The sequence below is a fragment of the Microtus oregoni genome, unplaced genomic scaffold, assembly GCF_018167655.1.
Source record: "Microtus oregoni isolate MIOR12 unplaced genomic scaffold, Mior012 000032F_ref0000030, whole genome shotgun sequence".
In the NCBI taxonomy this organism is placed as follows: Eukaryota; Metazoa; Chordata; class Mammalia; order Rodentia; family Cricetidae; genus Microtus; species Microtus oregoni.
In genome coordinates, this window is record NW_024543091.1 from 1,696,718 (window position 1) to 1,718,005 (window position 21,288).

The 21,288-nt window shown below is 42.5% G+C and overlaps 1 protein-coding gene across 1 annotated transcript in view; it reads left to right on the forward strand.

Annotated features, from left to right (window-relative positions):
• Positions 1-17,953, forward strand: part of Ube3d (ubiquitin protein ligase E3D) — a 138,003-nt gene extending 120,050 nt beyond the window's left edge. Inside the window, exon 10 of the mRNA XM_041679690.1 lies at positions 17,397-17,953. Within this exon, the coding sequence (XP_041535624.1) occupies positions 17,397-17,417 (21 nt within the window). The 3' untranslated portion in view covers positions 17,418-17,953. The remainder of the gene's footprint in view (positions 1-17,396) is intronic.
• The last annotated feature ends 3,335 nt before the right edge of the window (positions 17,954-21,288 follow it).

Below are 21,288 nucleotides of genomic sequence, written 5' to 3' on the forward strand. Positions count from 1 at the left end.
AGTGGGAATACTCCATTGTTTGTATTATGACCGGGGAAGCCATTATCCATGCAGTCCTGTGGGGTGGCCACATCATCACCCGTGAAGCCATTGTCCGTGCCCACTGGTGGGTTGCCACATCCTAACCCGTGATGCCATTATCCACCCAGTCTGAGAGTGTTGCTGCATCATCACCTGCGAAGCCATTGTCCGTGCTTCCTGGTAGGGTTGTCGCGTTCTCACCCATGGTGCCATTATCCGTGCAGTCCTGTAGGGCCGCTGCATCGTCACCGTATCCGTGCCAGCTGCGAGGTTGCTGGTCTTTTTTACTTTTGTGAGTCTGAATGCCTGGGGTACGATTTTCATTTTCAATTCCAGCCCCGAGATTCTGACCTTGTTTCAGGTACGATTTGGTCATTGATTTCTCTGGCTTTGAGAGGCGTCTGTTTGTTACGATGATTTGTAGGCTCCCTGGTGCCCAACACCACCAGTTTGCTATGAGTTTCCCTGGAGACTTGAAACTGAGAAACCGTCTATCATCTGCATAAATATCACAGAAACATGAAATGTGTCTTTGTGTTTTCTGATGTTTTGTTTTCTTCCTCGTAGCCAGCATCCTGTGAGGCTGGGAGGGTTTTCCTGTAGCGAGGCTTTGAGTGCCTGTAATTAGGAGAGTTTCAGAATGCCTTCAGCTTTCTTTGGGGTACCCGTCCAGAACTCTCAGTCTTCCCCAGTGGTCAGGACCATGCTTTGTTCCAGTGTTGACAAGCAGCACTACAGGAGCCTGTCCCACACGGGATGCCTGAGTCACCTTTATAACTTATACACCAGGGAATTTCCTCGGGAGACTGCTGAATGCAGTCACTTCTTCCTGCCTCCATCGTTTTCTCTGTTCCACAAAACAGTGCCCTTAGTTGTTTTTTTTTAAACTAAGTATTCTATGCAGAAGTATTACTTTTCCATTCTGGTTTTCTGATTGTGGAATTTAATCTTTCTTTTTAGTTGCAGTAGAAAGAGAAGGGATCGCGGTGTTTCACTTTTAGATTCTATCAAGGAAATAATTTTGTTGCTAAGGAGCTGATTTCCAGCTTGTCCCATTCAGTGCTCGTAGCAGGTGAGATGTTGCTCTGGGAGTGTGGGACCTGCTGCCAGAACAGGAGACAAGAACAAAAGAAGTGAGCTGTTTTCTTACTGTGCTCTGAGACAGGAGCACAGTGGCTTATCCCCAGGAGAGGGGCGCTGGCCTATGTTAAGACATGTGTCCAAAGTGCCTTAGAAGTAGTAGCACAGCTTTGGGGGAGGCCCCTGAGTGCCACCTCCCTAAAATGGAACACAGCCCCTCTTAGACAGGGCCATTCCACTCTGGGCTGAAATGCATCTGAGACTGAATTATATCCTAACCAAAAAAGCAAAAATCACAGCCATCGAATTTTCGTGAACTCCCAGAATTTTGTCCATCAGACCTGGAGTTTGAGTTGCAGTGACTCTCACTTCCAAGAGGGAACAGTTTGAACTCTGAGGAGCCTAGCTGCAGGGGATTCAAGTGTTTTAAATGCATAAATTCCTAATGACACTAAAAATAAGAACAAAACAGACACCACATTGCAGTCAGAGGAAAACTCTAGAAAACAAAAGGCTTGTTTAAAATGAAATCACAGAGGCTGAAAAACAGGGGGTGGGAGGAGGCAGAGGAACTCAGGACTTAAACTCAAAACATGTGTGAATTCATTGTTATACTTGGGCCAAATGTGGAGTGTGTTTCGGGCAGATATTAGTTGTTAAAACACTATATATGTGCTGGCTGAGAAACTTTGGTCACAAACTGGATATGTGATGATACTGAATAATTATTAATAGTTGAGGTGTGATTGTGGCATTGTGGTTTTATTTTTATGAGACATATTGATTGACATATCCGAATAACATTTGAGAAAACAGGAATGGCATTTATTCCAAAACCGATCTGTGGCAGGACCCAGTACAAGAAGAATGACTCGAGTTGACAGGTTGTTGTGTTTGTTTTTGAGAGAGGGTGGGCAGGATGAATTGAGACCAGGGCTTTGCAAATGCTAGACAAGTGCAATTAAGCTACCTCCCCAGTTGAGTTAGCCATTTCTAAATGTGTTAATTCCACTCTTCTCTTTATTATAGGGTATGTTAATGTTGGAACTTTTCATAAGTTAAAAGCAGAAAACACTGTTTAAGTGCCCTGCTGGTTCCACTGGGTTGAGTGAATCTGAGTCAGGAGTTGTACCTGCTGGTTGGCTAAGCAGGGGCATCAGAGGACAGACTGGTACCCACGGACCTGACCCTCCCATAATATTTTTGACTCCATACTTGGCTATTAGCATCACATTAATGTTATGAGTGCGGGACCCTTGAGAAAGGTGATTGTGCACATTTATTTAATAGTGGGTGTTGGTGGCCCAAAGAGCCTTCCTGAGGAATGCTACTAAGAATATTTCCCAAAGAAAATATTGGGAAAAGAGCTATTATTTGTTTCAAAGAAATGTTCTTCCTATTAATTAGTGGAAACATAGAGGAGAACATGTTACTAGCATGTTTATAGGATTTAGCTGGAGGCTATGTATGGTAGACAAATACTCTGCCACCGAGCTATGTCCTCTGCCCTCTTCTTATTTTTAATTTTGAGACAGTTTCTCTCTAAACTGGCCTTGAATTCACCCTAAAGGCTAGGATAGGCCTTGTTTATGTAATCTTCCTTCCTCATCCTCTCAAGTTACTGGGATTACAAACCTGTATCACCAGAGCTGGTGGCTTCCTCTTTAAATATACAAAATAAAATAGTTGGGGGGGGGGGGGCAAAGCAGCCTCAGTGTAATACGTGTTTATGTTCAGTCTTTTAGCAACTTAGATATGCTGACAAAGTCAAAACTTTGAGTTTTAAAATGTACCCCCCAGAACAATGAGCTCTTCCTCAGAGCTTCATCACTTAGCCACGATAGGTCTTATTCACATACAGTAAAAGCATTTGTTTCTGTGCCTCCTCTTGGAACTTTTTCAGCCCTGAGGCCATCTTCCCTAGAGGTCCTCGGCCATGTTCTAATGATGCAGGTTGAGGAAGGCTTTTAGTGAAGTCAGCATTCCTAGACAGCACTGTGGGAAGAAAGCATGTTGGGGAACCACTCACAGAAGTTGCAATATATGATACGTTTCTTGGCCAACTAGCCAGAAGAGGAAAGCTGCAGTTAGAGGTGAAGAAGCCAAGGCATGAAGGCTGGGTAATCTCATCCTGTTGTCTCTGGGAGATAATAGGTACTTTCTCCTGAGCCAGGTGGTCTGTTGGCTCTCCATGAGCCAGCTTTGGGTTGCGATTCCTCTGCCCATCGTGAGGACAGCTCACTGACCTTGTGTCTCTTTGGGAAGATGGCAACATACAGGACATTCAGACATAATGTATGCAATTTTAGTACAGATCACCAGTAGATGTATTGTTACTTAGGTAGTGTTAAAAAAGAAAGTGAAGTTCTGGTTAAGCCTTGGGTGTTTATATGTACAAGCCCTTTGTACATCTTCCTTTAAAAATAATTAAGAAAATGGAAACATGAATTCATAAATGAAAAGCAGATAGGAAAAAAAGGTGCTTCTCTAGTGATATGTTTAAGCCTAATAAATTGTGCCATGAATACAAGCTCTTCTGCTCACTGAGGGCCTCATACGTGGGGGTTCTGCATTTGGATTTTTTCTCAGTCATCCTGATGGGGCTGGAGGAAGCTGGGCCCAAAACTGCTGTGGAGCTAACAGCTGTTTGGTGGCAGGGCACCCATCCCAGCCAGGGTCCAGAGCCTGGATCGTTCTGCTCCCCCGCATCCTCGTGCTGGATAGGAAGCAGCGTCTTCTTGTACTCATCAGCTGTCACTTCTCTCAGCTGACTCTCTGGTCCTTTCAGTACAACTATAATTAACCTTTCTGCACCACCCTCAGCTCGCCTGACACCCCCACTTGTGAGGGGCTTAGACAGCAGTTCTCACTTGGGACAATGTGCACCTCCCTTGACCTTGTGAAGTTTGCTGAGCAGTTCCACATGGAAGAGCCCACTTTGCTTTCCTTGGGCTTAAGGTCAAAGTGCAGAGCTCTTGGTGACATATCACATAGTACTCTCTTCAGGGGGTCCTTTGCCAGAGACTTTGTCCTTGTTTCTTCTCACAAAATCTCCAAAGCCATTCCTTAGTTTCCCTTTTATTGAAAATTAACAGGTTAACAAGAATTTTATAATTCCTGTGTATTTCCAGTAAGTTTAAATTATAAACATAAAAAGGAAATGGTATTTACTTCAATATGGATGCTGTGATTTGAATGAGAATGGCCCCCATAGGCTCCTATGTCTAAATGGTAATATTCTAATTGGTAGACTGTTTGGAAAGGATTGGAAAGGGTGGCCTTGTTGAAGGAGGTATGTCACTGGAAGTGGGCTTTGAGGTTTTAAAAGCCCACTCCCCTTCACCCCAACCCACCTCCCACCTCCTGCCTGTGGGTCGGGATGTAAGCTCTTGGCTCCTGCTCCAGCGCCATGACTGTTTGCCACTGTGCTCCCTGCCGTGATGGCCATGATGGCCTCTGAAACTGTGTGCAGCCCCTGATTAAACACTTTCCTTTAAGTTACCTTGGTCATGGTGTCTCTTCACGGCAATAAAAAAGTAACTAAGACAATGGATGTTTTACCATACTTTCTCTTTTAAAGGATTTGCCTGTGGGGCTGTATTTTTATTTCGTTTTGAAAATTTTATGCATGAGTACATTGTATGTATATCATTCCCGCTTCTCCCTCTTCTCCCTCCAATTCCTCCTGTGTTTCCATCACCACCATCCCAAATTCATGACCTTTTCTCCTATAACTATTTTTGTTCCATATGTGTGTATTAATAGTTCAGTTAATGGTGCTTTAATGTTCATTTATTTAGGATTAAGAAGCCTTAAGGGAGTTTGTCCCTTAAGAAAACTGACTCTCCCTCCCTTAGCCAGCCATTGTTGACCGTTAGTCTTCATCTAGGGATAGTGTCTATTGAAACTTTCTTCCAGTCATGTAGTATTGTCAGCTAGTGTGGTCTTGTGTTAGCAACCATGTTGTTGGAAGGTCATGAGTGGAGCCTCCCTGTTATGTCTAGAAGACACTGTCTGGCAGCAGGCATCCTGGTCTTCTGGAGCTTACAATCTTTCTATCCCTCTTGCATGATGTTCTCTGACCCGTAGGTGTAAGGGTTACACTGTAATGTTCCACCTGGGGCCAGGTGCCCCACACTTGCTTATCGTCTGGATTCCGGCCAGGTGTGGATCTCTGCAGTAGTCTCCATCGAGAAGAGAGTGTGCACGTGGCAAACATACTATATTTTTAAAAGAATATTTGAATAGTGACTTGCTACCTCAACCTACAGGACTTTGGATTTCTCAAACCAGGGTGACAAGACACACACAGAGAAAAACTGGGATTGGGTGAGCCATGCACTTTGATGGAGGTGCACCAGCAGCTGGGAGAGTAAGCCAGACAGTTGAATGAGGAGACAGGTTAGCTGATTTGGGTCTCTGTAGGGGACAAGTCTCAAGCCACGGTCATCTGTAGAAGGAAGCTATGGGTCATACTTTCTTCATGCAAAGCTAGACATCCATACTAGGATCAGGAAGGCCTTGCCACCCCCTGGGTTAAGGCTTTGGGGTCCTGTGCGTGTCCATGGTCATATCATGAATATTTACACATACAGGGTTCACTCACTCCCCACAGTGGGCTAAAGAAAATAAACATCTGGTTATAATTTGATCCCTCTCCTAACAGTCCTTAAATAACATTATTCTGAGTTACAGTCATTTTTATTGAACTAACTATGCCAACACCACCCTGCTCTCCAAACTTAAAGAAAAATGGTTCCATCCTGAGATTCCAGCTCTCTGCTCACTGTCTTCTTGGCACTTATCATATAACGGGGCCCTCTCCACTAATTAAAAAGTCATTTCTCTTTACAAGTGAGGCTTTGATTTGCCACTCAAGCTCTGCTTTCTCCTCTGTATAATTAATTCCAAGAAGGAATCAACTTTCTTCTTAACTAGATAGGGAGCCTGCCTCATCCCAGCTATTAAATCTGGCTTAAATTGGAATATTATACACGCTTTCTTTAAATAAAGTTACCATAGCAATTATCTCTCCCTGTAATTAAAAGGGAAAGAGCTTTTATACCGAAATGAATACTAGGCTCAGAAACAAAACTTTGATCGCACACCAGCCTTGTTACCAAGTCGCGGCCATGAGGAAAAGCTACTTAACGTCTCTGAATCTCAGACCTCCATGCATAATGTGGGCAAAATTAAATCCAAGTATATTTTATGTGGATTTATGAGCTCATGCCAGGCACTTAATTTCTTCAATGGAAAAAAAATAACATTTTCTAAAGGGCTTATACGAACTGTTTTTAAAAGTTAAGCATCCATGTGCCACCAAGATGGCTCAGCAGGTAACAATGCTTGCTGTGCAGACCTGATAACCTATATTCCATGCCCAGAACCCATTGTCTCAGGAGAAAAATAGCACTCAAAAGTTGTTCTCTGACTTCCACACGCGTGCTGTGGCACACATGAGCTAGCACTCACGTGTGCATATGAATCAAACACAACACAATGATAAAGAAAATTAGAAAAAGCTAAAAATCTTAGTGAGATGTAAAGGAAAAGGACTTGAATTCACAGTTGACCAAAGAGAAAACCAATGATAAAAAAAAATTGGTAGAATCTCTAAATTCACAGCAACTCAATAAACTCAAACAAAACCATTGAGACATCATTATCCTTTTATTAAATTAGCTCTAATTAAAAAAGAGTTAACATGGTGTTGGTTGGTACATCTCATTGGGGAAAATGCATCAAATTCTAGTAATTTCCATACCTTTCAGTCTAGCAGTTCAATCTCTGGGACTCCTGAGGAATTCTTCCAAAGTATGGGAAAACAAATCTATAATCATGACAATATAATAGTTACTTCAGTATTACTTTTGACTTAGTAAATTTGAAAGCAATTTAAATTTATAATGACTTAAATAAATGATGATAAACTGTTATACAGTTATTAAGAATAAACACTTAATGAGTTACATCTGAAAAATATTATATAAAAATGTCATTTATGAAAATATTTAAAATGCCTTTTGGGACCACAGAAATGACTCAGCCATTAGGAGCTTGCTGCTCTTCAGGGGACTGAGCTTGCTTCCCAGAGCCTGTATCTGATCACTCACAGCTGCACGTAACTTGAGCTCCAGGAAACCTGAAACCCTCTTCTAGCTTCTGTTGGCATGTATACTCATGTATACAAATGTGCGTACACACATATACACACTACATGCATGCATACATGTGTGTGTATATATATACATATATGTATGTATATATATGTAAAATCTTTTTTTAAAATGCCTTTTTAAACTATATGAAAATAGATCAAAATTATAGTTATATTAGGGTTTTATAGCATATGTTTCTTTACTGTTTTCCTGGACATTTTTGTAAGGTAATATTATTTTCAAGATTAAAATCAAAGTTTTAATTTAAGTGTATATAATCTGACAAGGAAGAAAGAAAGGAAGGAAGGAAGGAAGGAAGAGAATCATCCAAAACATTGAGAAGCCTATTCTATTTCTACAGAATCTGCTATGGCATTTTGAGTTCTAGACAATGATAAAAGTGAGGCAGGAAGAAGAAATGTGTGCCTGGTGGGCTGGTCACAGCACAAACTTCATCACTACCTGATATGTAAGACAGTGCTGTATAATGTAAGCATTGATTCCAGGCTACCCACCCAACCTGTTGATTATAATAGCATTGCTACCTGCATTTCACACTTAACCTACTATATTGCTAGGGCCATTCCTCGGAGAAAATGGGATCTCATTGATATTGACAGAAGAATCAGTGTAAAACTTTGAAAAATGTTTCTACCTAGGGTTACTTGCAGAGACAGTGGATCAAAGGAAACGGGATAAAAGCCTTTTGCTAAATACTATGGGGTTCATTTGATCGGACTCTTTTTTGAGGTAATTTTTTATATCTATGTGTAGTTGAAAGAATAGTTTAGAAAGACCCCTGTACACTTTGTGCGATAACACTTTATAAAACTCTTGTGTAACCCAATCAAGGCATTGACGTGAATATAACCCCTCTGGATGTTACTCGGTCACTCAGTGTTGTCATTTATGTGGGTGTTCATGTATACAGTGTTATGTGTTATCACCAATGTGTGTTCATGTGTCTTTCACACAGTGAAGACATTGACAGTTCCATCACTGGAGATCCATCTTATTATATAACCATACCCATTCTTCTCTCTCCAGCATTCTTTACCCCTGGCAGTCACTAGTCTGTCTCTACTTGCATAATGTTATCATTTTATAATATTACATGAATGTAGTTATACAGTATGTAACCTTTTGAGGTTGGGTTTTTAAATTCAGCACAAGTCCCAGGAGAATTATGTGTGTGTCAGTGGTTTGTGGATTTTTTTCTGCTGATTGTTAATACGCCATGGAATCGCTATAATACTGTTGAAACATTCACCCTGGTTTGTTTCCATTTTTGACAATATTGTGCAAGATTTTCTGTGCACATAAGTTTCTGTTTCAAGACTCTAGTTGGTGGATCATATAGTCCTTACAAGTTGACCACTTGTTTTGCTGTTGTTGTTTAAAGATAATGTGGTAGTTTGAATAGGAATGGCCCATAGGGAATGGCACTATTAGGAATTGTGGCCTTGTTTGAGGAAGTATGTCACTGTGGGGGTGGGCTTTGAGGTCTTGTGTGCTCAAACTACTCTCAGTATGGTACACAGTCTCTCCCTGCTGCCTGCAGATCAAGATGAAGGGACCTCCGCTTCTTCTCCAGCACCATTCCTGTCTGTCTGCTGCTATGTTTCCTGTCATGATGATAATGGACTGAACCTCTGAATTGTAAACCAGCCCTAATTAAATGTTTTCCTTTCCACGAGTTACCATGGTTGTGATGTCTCTTCACAGCAATAGAAACTAAGACAGATGGGGGTCTCATACAGTCTAGGTTGGTCAAGAACTTGCTATATAGCCTGGTTGGTCTTGAACTTGACATCCTCCTGAGTGCAAGGATTAAAGGCCTGTGTCACCATGCCCGGCTTCTGTTTAGTTTTGAACGAAATTGTTTTGTAGAATAGCTATACAATTTCACATCTTACCTAGCAAAATATGACAGGTTTGGTTTCCTCCCCAGCTTTTGGTGGAACTTTTATGATTTTGTTTTGAAGTCACATTTGTGGCAGCTTTCTTTACTGGAACTAGCCAAAGAGTTTTTCTGAAGAGACTCTTGTGAAGTGTGTAGATTTAGGGAAACACAGACACACATGCATGTGCACAGCACACATGCTCACATGCACAGAGATGGGGTATAGATAGATCAGGGTGTAAGTACCAGAAGCAGCTGTCTCCACATCCACCAAAACTTCACTCATTTGATTCTTAATTTGCTTTAGATGAGAGACCTGTGGGTCTTTAGTCTTCAGCCATTAGCATTAGCCTCCCTCTCCAGTGGACCCAATCTCCTTTGTCATTGTCACCTTGTACAAAATCAGCCCCAACTAGGTCAGTGACCTAAATAGAAGTTAAGTTCTGAAAGTATTAGAAGAAAACACATGCTTTAAGGATTCAGCACAAGCCAAGATTTTCTAGGTAAGACCCCAAAGCACGGGAAACAAAAAATGGGCCAAAAGGATTATATCAATATAGAAAGCATCTATGAAATGAAACAGACAGCAGAGAAAAGAGACAGCCTGAAGAACAGGAGACGACAGCTGCCACTGTTCACCTGACAGTTAGTGCCCAAAACATGGGGGAAGAAAAGCACCACTAGTAAAAACAAAACAAACAAATCCCAAGTAATCCAGTTCATAAATATGGGCAAATGGGGGTGGGGCAATGAGGAGATTCAGTAGGTAAAGGTCAAGACAGTTGCCACCAAGCCTGAGTTCTGTCCCTGGGATTCACAAGATAGAAAGAGAGAGCTGACTCCCACAAGGTGTTCTCTGGCTGCCACTGGGAAGCCATGCTTTGCATGTGTGTGCATACACACATCGATGCAAACAAATAAATGTAAAACAATCTTTAAACTAAAAAAAAAAAAAATAAGCAAATGATCTAAAGCCCTTTCAGAAGATGAAGATACCCACAGATGTTTTGAAACTACAAAGCAACGTCGTGAAATTGAATGTTGGAGAAAACAGCAGGAAAGGAAAGCTTGTGTCCTCAGTAGGAATGTGTACTGCTACAGGATGTGGAAAACGGGATGGAGCTGTTACACAAACTCAACTAGAACGGCCATGGATACAGGCATCCCAGTTCATGGCGGACAGGCCAAGGAAATGAAGTCAGAGTCAGACTAGCTACCCAAAGACAGACGACTGGATAAAGAATACACGGTGCGTACACAGAGCACGGAATCATTCAGTCATGAAGAACAATGAAATTCTGTCATTTACAGTGAAGTGGGGGGACTGGGGTCAGCAAACTAACTGAAACAAGAAAGACAAATACTGCTATTTTCTCTCATGTAAAAAGAAAAGAAATTCACCCTCCAAGAAGATTGTGATTGTTAGAATTGGTGTTTGTGGTGAAGGGATGGGGCCAGAATTTAGGGCTGAGTCTGGTTTGGCACACTGTAGACACACCTATGGAAACCTTGCACAGTGCTGTTATGCTATATAATTAATGCCAGTTTCAAAACAGAAGCACTGGGCTTAATCTGCTTCTTTCTACTTTAATTTGATTTTCCTCCAGTTTTGTTGTTCTTCTAGAGGAAGAAGATGTTTTCTTTTAAAGAGGAATTTTTTTTAATTGATTAATCTTGTTTGTCAATTTCATACATTTATAGGCTGTATCTGATTATTCCTTCTCTGGATCCTCATCCCTGTCATTGACCCACCTCTCACTGTTACCTGTACCTTCTCAGATCCTCAGATTTTGATTGTTTTGGACACTCATTCCAGAGCGCCCCATTTGTGCTGGTCTAGAACACACTTTGGTTTGCTTTTAAAGTAAGGAGAAAGCCTATGTTTCGGAGAGATGGCTCAGCGGTTAAGAGCATTGCCTGCCCTTCCAAAGGTCCTGAGTTCAATTCCCAGCAACCACATGGTGGCAATGAGGTCTGGTGCCCTCTTCTGCCCTGCAGGCATACACACAGACAGAATATTGTGTATGTAATAAATAAATAAATATTTAAAAAAAAACTTTAACCAAGTCCCTATATTTAACATTCCCCAATATTACTTGCTTAGCTTTGTGAAATCAAGATTATACTAATGGCTATAAAAGTAGGAAGTACCAGAATCATCCGGAAGGCCCTCATTGGATAGCCCCTCCCCCCGAGTGTCTGATTAAGAGGGTCTAGAGTAATGCAGGATAACTCTTTTATTTAGCAAGTTTTTGTTTGGTGAGGATGATGTTGATCCAGAGACAGCACCAGAGATGGGGATGATGTTGATCCAGAGACAGCGTTAGAGATGAGGATGATGCTGGTCCAGAGACAGCACCAGAGATGGGGATGATGTTGATCCAGAGACAGCACCAGAGATGGGGATGATGTTGATCCAGAAACAGCACTAGAGATGGGGATGATGTTGATCCAGAGACAGCACCAGAGATGGGGATGATGTTGATCCAGAGACAGCACCAGAGATGGGGATGATGTTGATCCAGAGATGGGGATCATGTTGGTCCAGAGACAGCACCAGAGATGGGGATGATGTTGATCCAGAGACAGCGTTAGAGATGAGGATGGTGCTAGTCCAGAGACAGCACCAGAGATGGGGATGATGTTGATCCAGAGACAGCACCAGAGATGGGGATGATGTTGATCCAGAGACAGCACCAGAGATGGGGATGATGTTGATCCAGAGACAGCACCAGAGATGGGGATGATGTTGATCCAGAGACAGCACTAGAGATGGGGATGATGTTGATCCAGAGACAGCACCAGAGATGGGGATGATGTTGATCCAGAGACAGCACCAGAGATGGGGATGATGTTGATCCAGAGACAGCACCAGAGATGGGGATGATGTTGATCCAGAGACAGCACCAGAGATGGGGATGATGTTGATCCAGAGACAGCACTAGAGATGAGGATGATGCTGGTCCAGAGACAGCACCAGAGATGGGGATGATGTTGATCCAGAGACAGCACCAGAGATGGGGATGATGTTGATCCAGAGACAGCACTAGAGATGGGGATGATGTTGATCCAGAGACAGCACCAGAGATGGGGATGATGTTGATCCAGAGACAGCACCAGAGATGGGGATGATGTTGATCCAGAGACAGCACTAGAGATGGGGATGATGTTGATCCAGAGACAGCACCAGAGATGGGGATGATGTTGATCCAGAGACAGCACCTTAGAGATGGGGATGATGCTGGTCCAGAGACAGCACCCTAGAACCACTGCGCTCAATAATACCCTACTCAAAATCCCCCAAATTTTGTTTCTGGCAAAAGAAGCTATGCGTTTGTACGTTTTTTCCTCCTTAAGTGACAAATATAGAGCAATATATAATGTTACCATTAAAAATTTATTTATTTATTTTTGGGTTTTCCAGACAGGAATTCTCAGTGAAACAACCCTAGCTGTCCTGGAACTAGCTCTGTAGACCAGGCTAACCTTGAACTCAAAGAGATCCACCTGCCTCTGCCTCTCAAGTGCTGGGATTAAAGGTACATGCCACCATCTCCTGAATGAATTGGGAGCATGGGGGTTGTGGGGTAAAAGGGGAGTGGGAAAAATGTATAGATCAAAAAATACAATAAAATAAAAGAATATTACTAGCATGTGAAAACTGCCGCAATACACCAGTAGGTTAAACAGAAATAATGTATTACTAAACTGTATAGAGAAATGCTTGGGTGTATATGATAAATAAACATCTGGAAAGAAAACAAAAATAATGTCCAGTGTTTCTGAGTAGTAGAGCTGCAAAAATTATAGTTCCCTTTTTTTGTGTGTACTTTTTTATATTTTCTAGTTTGAGGTATGGTTCGTATAACTAGAAATAAATTATTAAAGCAAATCACAGAAGCAAAACTGCTTGGGTATGACATAAAATTAACCAAGACAGTTTGGAAGCGTGGCTGTGACTTTGCTAGCCTTTTCCCTGAAGAGAATGGCAGGTTACCTGAGTCACCTGTCCTGCCTGACAGAGTTTTGCCCTCGTGCACCCAAACAGTGTTGACCTGAAGGCCTCTAATTACGGCATCTCACTGCTACTTACATATAACATTCATGGCATTTTCTCAGTGTTAACCACTGGAGTCCCCAACTGCATCCTCGCCGGCCGTTCCCTCCTCAGCCCTTGACAGTGGCTCAGAAGTGATTTCCGGGAGGAGCTTTTTGCCTTGCTTTCATCTCTAATCGAATCACTGTTTCAAGCCATATCAGAACTTTAAAAACTGCCGCTGAAGTCAGTGTTTCAATGATTTTGTCTGCTACAGAAAGCTCTTTAGTTGCCTGGCATGAGGTTTGGACGGCCCAACTCAGTGTCCTCAGTACTTGCACTTCTGAACCTCCAAAGAAGGAGGCAGTGGCTTTTTATTTATTTATTTTAGCAGTTTTGTTTTGTTTTGTTGTGCTAAAGCCACTTTTCTGGAGACAGTGGTAACTGTTTCAGATACTGGAGAAAAGATACTTGATTTAATTTGATTTACAGGAACTCCACTCCCAACTACATTTGTTTGTTCAGGGGCTGGTACCAATGGGACAAAATATCCGAACATGCTGTCCATAACTGCCCTGATGCCACCATGTGCTTGCTCCACCATCCCCCTCGCAGCTGTTCCTGGGAAAAGAGAAACTAGGACTTTCGAATGTCTGAGTGATGGTGTTTTTATTGAGGTAGCACTATTTTATAGCCGGCGTTTTTAGCACCCACCCACACGAATATCATTATTTCCTAACAAATACAATTTGTGCTTGAGGCGGTAGGTTTTTATAAAACACTTTGAAGACTCTTCCCATGTAAATGTTTGCCCCATGGGTTCACTGTCCTTAGCAGAGTGACTGAGTTTGCTTTATGTAACTGGTGTTTCAGGACTGGCTGTTCACTCCCTTGTCACGGTAGCCCTGTCCAGCAATGGCAGTGCCTTCTATAATCTGCATGTTCTGAAAGAAGTAATGAGAAATATGTGCCCCGAACTGGCTTCCTTTAGCGATGGCTAGAACTCCGACGGTTGGCTGATGCATTGGCCCTGTGCTTTCTGCCCATCTTCAGGTGGAGCCACCAGCTGCCTTTCTCCCAGTAGCTTAGCTTCCCTATTCCTCTGGTACATGAAAACCAACAAGTTTTTTGGGGTTATATGCTTATCATCACGGTGTATACCACGGCTCACAGAAAATCCCAGGTGAAGGTTTATATTAATCAGCAGTTACCATCTCATTCTCTGCTGAGTCTGCAGGAGCTCTTGAGTTGGAAGGCTTTACTTGAGCTCTGTTAGTCTAAATCCACCTGTAGCCTCTGCTTGTTCTACTGGCAGGGACTTCTCCCCCTCCAACTGTTTGCCAGAGTCCCTTTAGCAAGCCAGCATCTTTCAGTGGGAATCAGTGTGTTATTGTCACTTAAGACGATTGTTTTTAGATGACTCAAAGCAGGGACAATATCTTTGTATCTCCAAGTGTCCATATTCAGGCGCATGACCACAGAGCCACATCGTGTGGCCATGGAGTCCTCTCTTCCAATGTCTCCAGTCACCATTTACACCTTGTGACTGTGTATTCCAGAAATGCAAGAGCTAGCAGAGCCTGGAGGCGCAGCTGTTTGTGTGGTCTGAAAGCTTTGAAATAGGATTTTCTCAGCATCGTAAAAGAACAAAAAGAAATTATCCTTTCTCAAAATAAATGGCAGTAATGGAAGCAGCTTTTCCTGCCACAGATAAAAGCCTGAGAATGCAAAATCAGCTTTTGAAATAATTAACTCACAGTGATTTAAATAAAAGGGGACCACAAATCATCATGTACTACCTGCTCCCAAGTTTGGGTACGTGTTCTTGTTATTGAGACTTAGGAAGTACATCATGTACTTGGTAGGGAAAGCTAACAAGACTAGAGATAAGAACTCATTAGGTCAAAATCTCAGGTTTTTCTTACTTGATGGGGGCTTCTTTGCATGCTTTGGTCCGTTTCGCCTCTAGTGTCACCGTTCCCTGGGTCAAGTTCTCCATCCCAGTGATGGGAAACAAAGCGGGCTTTTGATTATTTGAGGCATTAGAAGAATTCAGGGTCCCTGTGCCTCTAGCTTTTTCTCATTTATCTGCAAGGCTATGGTGAGAAAAGGAGGGGTTTCAAATCAAAGCTCCCCCCCCTCCCAGTCCACCATTGCCACTTGAGAGGCTTTGTGCACTCAGCAAGTCACTTGGTTTTCCTGAGCTTGTTTATTCGTTTGTAAACCCGTGTTTCAAATGCTCTTCTGCCTTAATCCTGTTCTGTGCTCAGGGCAAACAGAGTCAAGATAAGTTTGCTACACTATAAAGTGCGTCACAGGATTCAGGTGGGCCCTTTGCAGTTCCCATTTTACAGAGGTGGAAAAATGGAAAGAGATTAAGCAGCCTATTAAAGGTCACAGAACTAGTCAACGAGAGGTCTGGGTTCACAAAACGATTCTGTAATTACACCGTTTCTCAGCACTGCGCTGCTGACATTTGGGGGCATCTGAGGAGCTGTCCTGTGATTTTTTAGGACACTCAACAACAACACCTCTACCCCATTAGACGTCAGTCACCACCACCTCCTGGTTGGTGACAACCAAGACTGTCTCAGAGTCTAGTCAGATGTCTGCCTCCAGAGCTAAATTTCCTAGCCATTTTCACGATGGTGTCCATTGCTCTTTTAACTACTCCATGTCACAGTAATTTGCAGAATTAAAAGAGCTAACTGATTTTGTCTTCATAAGGTAGTCTGTTTTCTCTCCCAGCAATTGCATAGAAGCATCATAACCACTGCCCTCAGTGGACCCTTTGTGAAGCTCAATGACCTGTGTTCTCCCATCCCATCTAATTCTATAACCATTCCTCGATCCTGAATGGGGCACACACGAGTCTCTCTTGAACACCCCTTCCCATCTGGTAACAGTGGAAAAGTGGGAGACAGAGAGGGAAAAGTCACATGAATATATGTAACATATTATCTTCTAATAACCATTATATGTGTAATATTTATTCATAGTTTTTGAGACAGGGCCTTACTATGTGACCCGGGCTAGCTTACACACTCTAAAGAGCCTGGTCTGCCCTGAAACACATTTCTGGCCCTCAGCCAGTCTGTTATCTATCTCAGTTAATCATCACAGAAAGCCCTGGAGGTTTGTACCTGTTGTAATTGTCCTCTGATGGATGCTGTTTAGGATCCTGTTCCCTCCACTGTGGTGTTCTCATTGCAAACCTGGTGTAGGTCAGGAAGTTGACATGGAAACTCAGCAGGTGCCTTCCTCAGCACCCTGTGAAGAGTAATGTCCTCTGAAGCTCTCTCCCTAGAGCCGCTGCCTCCTGCACAGCAGGGTGCCGCCTTTTCCCTTTCCTTGTAACAGGGATCGTTAACTACGTGCCCCGTGCCCCTTATACTGCGGCTGGGACATAGGCACCAGCTTCCCTGATGCCATTAATACTTCTCTAAGAATGGGTGATTACTTCCGTCTGGTCTAGTGCAAGCTTCCCAAACTTTCCACTCTGGTTAGCATTATCTCTTTGTTTGACTGTCCTGATGTTAGTGCAGTTCCCAATTTATTGTCACCTCTGAATTAAAATGCCATAAACATTTATGACTGGCTGTCATTGCTTGTTTCTCCATTATTAGAACTATTGGGAAGTTCCAGGCGTTTGATCTGGGCCTTGTGGAAAATATTTTGCACATAAACCTGTGTGAATCAAGTTTTGTTTTAAACACTAAGTGCAGATGAATTGCTACTGGCAAACACAACAAGTATAATTGCATATGATTAAAAGTATCAGCATGACCTGCAGAGAAGAAGATGTACTTACCAACAGTGTTAAGGACGTAAAATTGCCTGGTAGTCTTCTAGACTCAGAATTCTGCTAACAGAATGCCTAAAAGAGTGGTTTGCACCACTGAGAACATGAACTAGATTACTTCATGGATATATAACTTTACTGTCAATTAAAACTCTGTTTTTCCTTTAAAGTGGATGTGAGTCATTCTAATTACTTGATGGTTCATTTAAAAAGGATTGATTGGTTCTTGCTGTAAAATTCAATGTCTGCCTCGCCTGAGTCACTTCTTTTGATTTTGGGAGATTGGTCTGTATCCTGTTGACCAGATTTGCTCCTCTCTCTCGGATTTGATGTACAGCCCGTCATTCTGTCATGTTCTGGTGGTAAAGTATTTTGTCCCCCCCCCCCCCCCAGGTGGCCTTTTTGAAGATGTAGCCGTTGAAGCTGAGGCTTTCTGGTCTACCAGCAGACAGCTCTCCAGCACAGAACAAAGCCAAGGCCTGGAGTCAGCTCTGGAGCACAGTGTGCCAAGATGAACAAGAACCAGAGCTGCAGAAAGAGGGCTCTGTGCTAAAGTTTCCAGTTTACTTGTTTGCATTTATTCTCTGAGAGTTGACTGTAGATCCATGCAAACCCAAGGCTATGTGGAAAGTCGTAGTAGCAGGTTGTCGGCAGGTTAAGTATAGAAGTTGCACCTCTACTTCCCACAGAGAGGAATATTCAAGTCTGTGCTGTGTCAGCACCACCTGGAAGCATATTAGCTAATGGAAACCCATCTGTCCTGTGTGAACACAGCGAGGAACTTCATTGGGGAGCTGAATGTTAACTGCTGTAAGCCCCGAGAAATAAACTTTTAAAGAGCTCTGGGTTTATTTAAAACACATTTTTAAAGACTAAAATATGCAATTTTTCATATCTTATTCAAAGAAGGTGCTTGTTGGTGTTGTCGAGTGAGTGATTATCCAATTAAAGTTTCCCTGAGGGTGTAAAACCACGTGTGTTCTTTTTGTTCTTATTTCCTTCACCACACGCTATTGCAAATTAACAAATGCTGGCTTCTTGGTATAAAATTACCTGGATTCCTATGTGCCCAAACAAGAAAACATTGAGACTGATAAGAGCTGAGCCTAATCCTGCAGAACCCAGGCCAGCTCCTGATTTGATGGAGAAGACTTGAGACTCACCTAGAATCGTAGAGCTTGGCTCAAGCAGGGACTGGATTGTGGTTGATTGATCTCCCCTGCCGAGGATCCATCCATGTCTTCCCTCCCTACTGCACATTCAGGAGGACATTCCCAGAGTCTGCAACCATCCCTTCTGTGGATCTCACCTGGTGGTGGTAATCCTAAATTTCAAGTTATCTAATAATACAATACCTCATGCTCCCAAACAAGTTTTCTGTCCCCTCATCCACCAACATTCTTAGCTGTAGGTATCACTTGCCATCCTGATTTGGCTCCTCTTGCTTGGAGTTTACCCAACAGAGCAGTGGGATTAGGGATTAGAGCAAAATTAGCTTTTCTGATTTTGTAGCTAGTGGGCTGGCTTCTGCTGGATCCTGCAGTGTCTCTTTATTAAGCACAGTTGGAAACCCTGATGTTCTGGGTGTTATGTCCAAGACTCCAGCCACAGAGAATTAGCTTGACTCCACTTAAGCTGCTAGGCTCCTAACACCATGCTGACTTTTCATGTTTTTAATTTTTGGCAGTACTTGACCTCAGTACTTTGTCCATTGGGCCTGGATGATTCTTTGTTATAGGAAAATACCCTGTGAATACAGGTTCGTTCAGAAGCATTTCTGACCACTACCTACAAAAGCAGGCAATATATTTGCTTTTGTTCCCAGCTCTGTTGTCCAAGTTGTAGGCACATGGTTGACAGAACTGACTTCTTTTAAGAAACATTGCTGCAAGAGAGGTGGCCTAAGAAACAAGACTTGGTGACTAGCTACTGGTATATATCACTGATTATATGAGTTTTTAAAATTCTGAGCCTTCTGCTACACGGCCTAGACTAAGGGTCTCTTTGTGTGTGACTGTTCAGCTTGTATGAAGCTAATGGTAGTGAATGAGATAAATCATAGGTACTGACACTTAACCTGTGCAGTCAAAGAATTTTCCTCGGTAGTAGTTCTGCTCTGGTGGAGAAAAGAGAAGTCATCCAGATGTATGTTTATGGTTAAGGTGGTCATCTTTCCAAAGATATAACTGAGAGACCATGAGGTGACTTAGTTGGTCAAAGGCTGCGGCATAAACATGAGAACCTGGATTTGATCCCAACATGAACGTGAAAGTGATCACTAGTGGATCACTGGATTCCATGCAGTCTAGCATAAGTAAGCCCCAAGTCCCCATGAGAGACTCTGTCTCAAAAAACAAGGTAACTTTTGGGGAACAATAACTGAAGCTGGTCTCTGGCCTACACTTAACACTGGCACAAACATGCATGCATATGTAAAAACATACATAACCTCCTCAAAAAACATGCTAGAGGGGCTGGAGAGATGGCTCAGCGGTTAAGAGCATTGCCTGCTCTTCCAAAGGTCCTGAGTTCAATTCCCAGCAACCACATGGTGGCTCACAACCATCTGTAATGAGGTCTGGTGCCCTCTTCTGGCCTGCAGGCATACACACAGACAGAATATTGTATACATAATAAATAAGTAAATAAATATTTAAAAAAAACATGCTAGAATATTATTCTTATTTACTAACTTTGTCTTGCTAAGTTATTTGGAGTCAAATGTATAATAAGAACCCCCACTTTCCATCTGTGGTCCAAAGAATAATCAAGTCAACTGCATTTCTGGTGATCTACTGTGGTCTGGTGAGGGGTGGAGGGGACAATGAATGGGAGAAACTGAGGAGTGGGTAAGAGGAGACCACACCATGCCCACAGGGCAGGTGGTCTGTTACTGTGCTTTTAATTTCATCGGTCATATAATTTAAACTCTCAGGCTTATTGGTCTGGACTCATTCTTCCATGGTTGGGAAAGGAGCACCTGCTGAGCTGGTGTAAGTCGACTGTTAATGTCTACTCAGTGGGAGGCTCCGAATCTCTAAGGATCCTGTGGATCCAGATAGAAGGAAAAGAGAAATAGAGCCTTTCTAATTGCAGTTATCTCTTTGTCTAAATAGAAGAACTTTGCTCTGTGTATATATGACAATGGGCAGAGACAGTCACACACAGAAGAGATTTAAATTCAGTTCCATCCTGATAGGAGGACATGAAAAAACTGAAATGGGTTGTATCGTGAACTCTGACCCTAGGAACTTACTCCATAATCATTTCCTGTGTCTGGTGACTATATATTTATAATTCCCAAATCTACTCAGCACTACAAGAGTACAGAATCACAGAATTTTGGCACACCTTTAAGAGGACCAGAGGCAGGGTAAAAATAAATTGCCAGTCCATGCTAATCTCTAAAGTCTGCTGTAAATAAGAGTTCTGTGAACCCAACTCTCACCTAGTATAAAATTACAATAGATAAAACTTTGACGGGTCACCTATAAGTTTGACCAGTTAATGCATGTTTTATTAACTACTTCATGCCAAACGACGTTATGGGTTCTCCAGGAAAGGTAATGGTTTTGGCTCCTACAGCTCACCGTCTCATGGAGGGAGCAGGCAAGAGGCATGATGTTATATTATGTTATTATTTTGTCTCATTGTGCTATGCTATTTCAGAAAATAATAAAACTGAGCAAAGGAGGTAAGATGGGAGGTATTATTGTAGAAAAGAAAATCTAAGTTGAGCTGAAGGTCTTTATAAATCTTAGGTGCAATATTTGATCAAAATACTTGTTCTCTTGGGGGCTATAATCCCAGGACTGAGAAAGTTGAGGCCAGAGCACTGCAAGTTCAAGGCCATCAGCATGGGCCATGTAGTGAGATCCTATCTCAAGGCAGCTCCAACAAGAGTACTTTGAAGATGAGTCATAAAATAGATTGCACACAAACTACAGTTTTGCCGGGGGTTTCTGTCCTGCCTAGTCCCACAGCTGTTCAGTCCCAAAGAAACAAACAGTGGTCTACATTAATCATAAACTGCTTGGCCTATTAGCTCAGGCTTTTTATTAATTCTTACATCTTCAGTTAGCCCATAATTCTAGTCTATATTAGCTGTGTGGCTTGGTACTTTTTATCAGCGAGGCATTCTCATCTTGTATCCTCTGTGTCTGGGTGACAGCTGCAGACTGACTCTTTCCTCTTCCCAGAATTCTCCTGTTCTGGTTGCCTGGCCTCTAGTTCCTGCTTGCTCACCCCACCTATACTTCCTGTATGGCTACTGGCCAATCAGCAT